The 8,090-nt window shown below is 52.7% G+C and overlaps 1 protein-coding gene across 1 annotated transcript; it reads left to right on the top strand.

The window, feature by feature from the left end:
• Positions 1–637: 637 nt before the first annotated feature.
• Positions 638–4,803, top strand: Six1 (SIX homeobox 1). Its single transcript, XM_021179484.1, has 2 exons — positions 638–1,455; positions 3,485–4,803. Exons 1-2 carry the CDS (start codon positions 896–898, stop codon positions 3,777–3,779), a joined length of 855 nt encoding a protein of 284 aa, XP_021035143.1. The 5' UTR covers positions 638–895; the 3' UTR covers positions 3,780–4,803.
• Positions 4,804–8,090: the final 3,287 nt, after the last annotated feature.

Genomic DNA, 8,090 nt, shown 5'->3' with positions numbered 1-8,090 from the left:
GAGCCCTTTGGGAGGTGTTGGGGGTTAGGAAGAGAAAGGGTGTAGGAGTTGGGGGTAGGGGTGGGGGGCTAGGTTTGTCTTCACCTCCAGGAGCCAAACCTGGAAGAAGCCACTTCCAGAGTGCTTGCAGCACAGAACCCTAGTCTCCTCTTGTATTATTTATCTTATTCCATAAGCTATTCATCAATCCATTATTTATTCATCTTAACATTAAGGTAATTAAATATGAGCTCACCGGGAAAAGCCAAGACTGCAAGAGACAGGGCTAAGAGTATGGAGAAGAGGGTCATTAGAACGTCTGCAGTCATTGATTTGTGCTGCGTGAGGCTCCCCTTAGGTGACACCAAAGAGGGCGCCGCTTCGCAAGGTCCTGACTTGGTCACCACCCTTTTCAGCACCCTAGTTCCCTCCTCCCGACCCCACCTCACTTCCCACCTCTCCGGGTCCTTCTCCTCCCACCACTTCTTATCCTAGGCAGCACTCGGCAGCTTCGCCCTCCCCACGCGGGGCGGCAGGGTGGCGCGGCTTTGCTGCCCGGCCGGGCGGCGCGCAGGCTGGCCAGCTTCGGATAGGCGCCGCTCGCAGCCAATCAGCGTGTCGGGGACGCTGCGCGCTTTAAGGCCGCTGCAGGGAGAACAGAAACCAAGTTCCCCGGCAACCAGCAGCATCCACCCGGCGGCAGGCGGGAGCCAGCGAGGCCCAGAAGGCTGCAGAGAACGCCAGTCTAGCTCACCCCTACTTCTCTTCGTCTTCCTTCGCCTCCCACCCGCCGAGGTCCGACTTGTCTCTTCGCCCGCGCCAAGGCTAGGGAGGGGGTTAGGAGCAGCCGCGCCCCCCTCCCCGCGGCAGCCGCCCCCTGCTCTCCCAGCTCTGCTCACTGCCGCGTGCGCCAGCCATGTCGATGCTGCCGTCGTTTGGTTTTACGCAAGAGCAAGTGGCGTGCGTGTGCGAAGTTCTGCAGCAAGGAGGGAACCTGGAACGCCTGGGCAGGTTCTTGTGGTCGCTGCCCGCCTGCGATCACCTGCACAAGAACGAGAGCGTGCTCAAGGCCAAGGCGGTGGTCGCCTTCCACCGCGGCAACTTCCGCGAGCTCTACAAGATACTGGAGAGCCACCAGTTCTCGCCTCACAATCACCCCAAACTGCAGCAGCTGTGGCTGAAAGCGCACTACGTGGAGGCCGAGAAACTTCGCGGCCGACCCCTGGGTGCCGTGGGCAAATATCGGGTGCGCCGAAAATTCCCGTTGCCGCGGACCATCTGGGACGGCGAGGAGACCAGCTACTGCTTTAAGGAGAAGTCTCGGGGCGTGCTGCGGGAGTGGTACGCGCACAACCCCTACCCCTCACCGAGGGAGAAACGGGAGCTGGCCGAGGCCACCGGCCTCACCACCACCCAGGTCAGCAACTGGTTTAAGAACCGGAGGCAAAGAGACCGGGCCGCCGAGGCCAAGGAAAGGTACGCGGCGTGCTTGCCCAGGCTCGGGTGACCCCGGGAAGTCTCACCCTTCGCTCCCTTCTGCCCCCCGCCGGCGTCGCCACCGGCTCCCTACCCGCCGACACCCGGCAGAGGTCCGTGGGGCGGCACCCCGGCCTCGGCGACGCTGCAGTGAAAGTTCATGAACTCTTGAGGTTGCCTGTTAGGGACTGGGTCGCGTTTGCGTGGAGCACCCGCAAGTGGGTTTCTTTGGTGGGGGGAAAGTGTGGGGAATTGTCGGCGTTGGGTTTGTTTCATGCCCTCCGGGCTGGCTCCGGCGAAGAGAGGGGATGGCCAGGGACTTTGTAGATCAGAGGAAACGGGGTTATTGCTTGGTATCGCGAGGGAAGCGGTTCGGTACGGCGGAAGGTCTCGAACCTCCGCCCTTTCGCTCCGTCTTGAAGCTGGTCTGAGTCGAACGCTCGGCACCCAGTACCTCCCGGCTCTCTGCTCATTCTCTCCGGCTAGTCTATGGAGGAGAGTTCTGCTTCATTTCGCGCTAGTTGGACAAAGGGAGGAGTCTTGTAAAAAGAAATACCCTGGAAAGGGAACTCTGGGGGTGTCGCTGCTGGGTGTCCTATCAGAGGCCCCAAGCCGGGAGAAGACTGCCGCCTGCCGCGCTCCCTCGTGCTTGGCCGGGTTGCTTTCGCTGGCCCCGCCGCCGCCGCTGCGGGCGAGGAGAAGGGCTCCAGTCGCTGGCTTCCCCCTCCCGGGAGCACGGAAGCAAAGCTTTAAAAAAAAGAAAAGAAAGAAAGGAAAAGAAAGAAAGGAAGAAAGTCTCCCTTCTCCCCTCCTCTCCTCGCGCAGAGGCGGCGGCTCCTCGGCCTGGGAGGTTTGCAGCGGAGCTTCTGGCCGAGGTTCGGAGGAGCGCGGGGCGGAAAAGTTGGGGAGCTGGGCACAGAGCCCCGCTGTGCTCCCCTTTGTTCACTGGTAGCCTGGGGGCCGAAGATCTGGCTTCCAGGATTCCCTCTGGGTGGGGAAACCACAGAGCCTGCCTAAATTCCGCGGAAAGGGGCTCTCCGGAAGAGAGAGACCGTGCGGGGAAGGGAGTGTGCAGGCGGGCGAGCGCTAGGCTCCGGGTGGCTGCCAGCGCTGGAAAGGAGGAAGAGCGAGCAGTCCTGAACTGGGACCCGGGGACCCGGTGCGGGGACGGACTGACACTCCGTTGTGCGGGGTCGGCCGGCGCCCAGCCGGGGCGGGGCAGCGAAGTTTGCCCGGCTGAGAAAGGGTGGGAGGCTCTGGATTGTGGGCGAGCAGCTCAGAGAGGAGAGCAGGAGGGGCTGGGGAATGAACTAGGAGTAACGAAACAAGGATTGCTCGGTTCCAGGCACCCTTTAGTTTACAAAACGGCCAGTTCCCGAAGCCAAGCGAGGGCCCACTCCCGGGTGAAATCCGAGAGACTGGCTAAGCTCCCTGTGTTTACTCAGGTCACTGGGCCGCTCTGGGCACGACTTCCCATGACCTGTCCTAGGTCTCTGGAACCCCAGCCTCTGGACAGGGGCAGGGAAACTGGTCATCTAATTGTTTCCTCAGATGGAGGCAGGCAATTGACTTGGGTCAGAGCAAGCATTTGTGCATTGGGCAGTTTGTCTCCCGATCATTTCGTTATTGCAACAACCATTTGTCGGAAGGCTTCCAGTTACTTGGAACTATGGGGCTGGTTAATAGGTACTTAAACACAGCCGCTTGAACAAAGCTGAAAACACTTTTTTTTTTTCTTTTTGGCTTATTTTAAATAAATTTGGCTCACCCGACTGTGAGAACTACAGTAAAGTGAGGAACTATCTCCAAGCAGCCCCCCCACCCCCATTTCTTTAGGCTGCCTCTTCACCTCCCCCATGACTCTTGGGGCTGGGTGGGAGGCAGAGCGCCTCCGTTTGGGTTGGTGACAGATTGCACAACGGCCCTTTCCTTCTCCCAGCCCCCCTTCTTTCATCTCACACTTTTTAACAACAACAACAAAACAAAACAAAACTTCTCTTTAACCATATGGCTGTCCTCTATTTCTCAGGGAGAACACCGAAAACAATAACTCCTCCTCCAACAAGCAGAATCAACTCTCTCCTCTGGAAGGGGGCAAGCCGCTCATGTCCAGCTCAGAAGAGGAATTCTCACCTCCCCAAAGTCCAGACCAGAACTCGGTCCTTCTGCTCCAGAGCAATATGGGCCACGCCAGGAGCTCAAACTATTCTCTTCCAGGCCTCACGGCCTCCCAGCCCAGCCACGGTCTGCAAGCCCATCAGCACCAGCTCCAGGACTCTCTGCTGGGCCCACTCACCTCCAGTCTGGTGGACTTGGGATCCTAAGTGGGGAGATACTGGGGCCTTGAAAGGATGGCCGGAGCAGCAACCAACCGCAGCAATCTAGGGGACACTTGTACATAGAAGCCAGGGACAATTCTGCAGCTTGTTTCTGGGGTTCTTTGCGCAGAAAGGAACCACAGGCTTTCACAATTGTCTTTTTAAAAATTACAACCAACAGCGGTCTCAGTTGAGCATCCTCTCCCTCTTCTCTCCAACTCTTAATACCCTTGCATTTCCCCTCCCACTAAAAGGTCAGGAAATAACAAAACCAGCCAGGCTTGGTTCTGGGCAACCCAGGCATCCTTTACAGTAGTCCCTTATTCCACCTCTTCCTCCTCCTCGTCTTCTTTTAATGAACAGAAATTACAAATCAACTGGATTTTAATTATTTTTTTAATTTATTTATGGAGAAACGGTTTAGGGAAGAGGAAAAGGAAATGAAGAGAGATCAAAATAATGAAAACAAGAAACTTTCAGTGTGAGGGGAACTGGCTGCCTTCTTAAGACGAATAGGAAAACTATAATCACAGCTGTTTTTTGATGGGAAGATTAAGTTTACATTTTTCATATTTAGTGTTAAATAATCTTATGTAGATTAAAATAAAAGAGCAGTATTAGCAAGGGAAACAAGTGCCTAAATGTCTTAATGCTCTCTATGGGAGGCGGTTAGGGTAGCAGCAATGTTAGTAATACAACTATTTTTGTCAAATTTAATAGGGGTTTTGGTGATTGTTTTCTTGTTTTTTTTTTTTTTTTTTTTTAATTTTTATGACAAACTCTAAACGTGTACCAACGAGGGAGGGGGAAAACCCGCTTTCCTAAATGTCATCAGTTCTTCCTCAGAAACTCTCCTATCTGTAGGCTGCCTCTGTGCAGAGGGCTCTGCTACTACTCCTAGTTCCTACTTACAAGGGGGTGCCAACCAATCTGGCAGCCTGGTGTTTGTTACTAAAACAGCATGTGTTTTTAGGTCTCCTTTCTATTGTACCTAAACCAGTCTAAATTAAAACTCAGTAGACCAGCAGGAGTTTGATTCTGTTTCTGAAAGGTGAGTTGTGTATTGCTGTCACCGGGCCTATTTAAAAACAAGTTTTCTTGCTTTCTTAGTAGTAATTGTGAGTTGCAGAGGGTATTTTTGAAGTCTGTCACCTGAAACAGAGAGAATAGTGGCTGGGTTAATGATATGATGAGAGAAAAGAAATTTAGCTTTGGGTATTTATTTTTTTTTTGTTATTTAGAAATGCAGTTTTGTTTACCACTGTTTCTTCTCCACAGCCTTCATATGTTAGCTTGGCTCTTTTGGGTTAGCAACTTATGAAAAGACTGTGACAGTAAACCTGATTTATCTATTTTTTTTAAAAAGGGAACTCGAACAAGAATTTAAGATTATGAATTGAATTGTACAAATAAAAGAGCAGGTCATCGGAAGCTCTTTGGTCAGATAGTGCCCAGAAAAATCCCAGTAGTCAAGAAGGCGCCAGGATCTTTTTGCCTGGCCTGGCGCAAAATGATGTATCTTCTGTATTTAGCTTTTAAGATGAGTGAGACAAACGGCATTATTTATTAAAATTCTACTCAGGATCACAGGGTTGCCTTGCTCGTGCGTTGTAAAATATTGTTCCCCAGGGAGAGTTTATTTATTTTCTGACATGACAGTTTCATAATTTTGATTTTTCCTCATCTATAAGTGTCAATATTAATATATTTCTTTCTTATCTTTCCGTATTGTTTTTGACCTGGAGAGAGAGAGAGAGAGAGAGAGAGAGAGAGAGAGAGAGAGAAAGTGTGTGTGTGTGTCTGTGTGTCTGTGTGTGTGTGTGTGAAATTAAGGCTCCCTATAATGAGTTGGTTGGTTTTTTTTTTTTTTTGGACTGTCGGATTGTTTTGAGTTCAGAAGAGAAATGGTTATTGTGCTTTTAAATATAGTCACTTTTACTTATAAAGCCATTTTCCCTTGGTGATGGACAGATATGCACACAGAGACCATCATTTGGTCTGGGAGCTCCGGGTCCCATTCTCCCCTGTTAGTGTTTTGGATCATTAAGTTGGTGTTTATTTAAGTCACTAGGGTGTTTATTCTCCACGTCTTGGGCCACGGAGAAATGCCACCCTCTGCAGGAGGGGCTCTCTCAGGGAATCTCCACACATTCTTCACATTCACTCCCCAAAACAAACACCCGGCACAAAGATAGCTTTCAGTGACCCTAACAGGCTTCAAAAGAGACCGCGGAAATCTCTCTGGAAAATAAGGAAGGGCCAATTACTTTAATTTCTTACATGCCCTCGCTTCCTACTCCGACTACCCCCCACTCTTGCAGCTCCGCTTGGCATAATTTTAGAGTCGTGGAAGTTCTGTCTCCCAGGGCGCGCCGGCCCACTTCCTGCTCGCTTGGTTGGTGGATCTTGGAAAAGTTTGCAGGTCTGGCTAGCAGCTAAGACGGCCGGTCCTGTAAAAGCCCCCGTGATTACTGCTTGTAAACTCGTTAAAAGGACAGTTTTCTGTCATAGCCATAAACTCTTTGTAAAATCCCTGGCACCCGATCCAGAATGTGCGTATTCCAGATGTGTCTAACAAGAAATTGCAGTCTGCCCCTCTCCGCCATTCTCCGATCAGTCTGGCTAAGAGCAGGACACGCGGGGGAAGGTGAGAAAGCTGGATATTGCTTAGTTTTCTTGGCAATCATTTTTAGAGCGATCATTAGTGGGGAGCTAACCATATTTCTTTCCCTCGAGGAAAACTGAGAGAACCAGCTGTTGAGGGGCCAATTTGCCTTCTCCGAGTCAAAGTTTAACTGAATCTAGAGCCACTTTTCGTTCCTCCACAGATTTCATAGCGATAGCCAAAAATAATGAGCAGGATCTTACAAATAAGGCGGTTTTAGGACGAAACTTCACAGCGGGGGGGGGGGGAGAGGAACAAAAACAAAACAAAACAAAACCCCCACCAAATCAAGTGATGTTTTCTAAAATGTCTTTAATCTCGATACAAGGTGGCCGGGATCCGGCTTCCTTCTCGCTGTGACCCCCTGGCTGAGAAAGAAGTTTCCTAAGTATTTGGAGGCCAAGGGGTTTGGCCAGCAGTTCCTGAGTCTTTGGTTTAGCAGATAATAGGGACTCAAGAACTTGGATTTCAAGACCACTGGAACTGGCAGCAGGAGGTATTAAACCTATCTTCTAGGCAAGGACAGCCTGGTCTTCATCTGGAGATGGGGTGGAAGCTCCCAGTGGAACCGCGCTGATGGGCTAGCTCCAAGGGCCATGCACCGCACCCCTGCTCAGCGGCCCTCGGGCTCTGCACCGTCTGCTTGCAGAGGCCGCCTTCATAGAGGCCTCCCAGGCCTGAAGGTCCTTCGCTGGGCCCACTGGCAGGACTCTAGACCCAGGATCGAGAGGCTTCTGCTGCAGAGAACTGGGGGAGCGTCTGTTATCTGCCTGCTCGGGAAGCTGTTGGTGCCGCTCTGCATTGAGGAGGCAAGAGCAGTCCTGGGACACAGACTTCAAGGGCAGTCTCTGCTCCCTGTGGCTTCCAAAGAGAATCGCACCTGTCTCAGGACCGGGATCGTGTGGCAGCTCCAGGCGCAGGGGCTTGGTGGACCCCTGAGAAGTCCCGGAGAGCAGAGGAGACCAGGCTGGCCTCAAGGGAGAAGAGGAGGTCTTGGGCTGGGCCCGGACAATGCAGCTGTCCCCTTGGGCGTCTCGGGACAACTCCCAGACTCAAGGCTCGACCTCCCTGATGAGTTCCTAGCCCAAGTGAGTGGCATAGGGCGCTCCACCGCGGGGTGACACCCGGCCCTGAAGTGGGGTAGATTTCCTGGCTGCAAGAGGTTCCCAGAGCAAGTGTCAGCGCTCCCAGGCTTTTACACCACGCCCTGGACAGTCCGCTCGGTCCGTGCCGCCTCGGCCCCGCCGCCCGTTCCCCCGCGGCCCTTCCCACTAGACTGGAGCCTTGGCTTCCACTCTGTGACTTAAACGCCTTACCAATCGCTGGCCAAGCAGTGCCTATCAGGAAGGTGGCCTAATTAGGAGTTAGCCGCCATCTCTGCGGGTGGGGAGAGGTACCCGGGCTTCCAAAGTATTTCTCTTAGGGCAGAGTCGTAGCTTTGCTTCCACAGTGTAGTCGGGTGGCTCCCAGGGACAGCTCCCTCTTCCCTTTGTTCAGTCCTGGATCCCAGCCGAAAGGCACCAGCCCAGGGGCGCAGCATTCCTGTTTCTGGCGGTTGAAGTACATATTCTAGCCAGATTTTATAGAAGTGGGTGGTATTGACAGGCACAGGTGGGGTGTTCCTTTTCCAAAGCCTTCTCCCAGAAGGCTCT

Source organism: Mus caroli, chromosome 12, assembly GCF_900094665.2.
Source record: "Mus caroli chromosome 12, CAROLI_EIJ_v1.1, whole genome shotgun sequence".
Lineage (NCBI taxonomy): Eukaryota > Metazoa > Chordata > Mammalia > Rodentia > Muridae > Mus > Mus caroli.
Note: the sequence above shows the minus strand (reverse complement) of the source record. Positions and strands in the feature narration are given on the sequence as shown.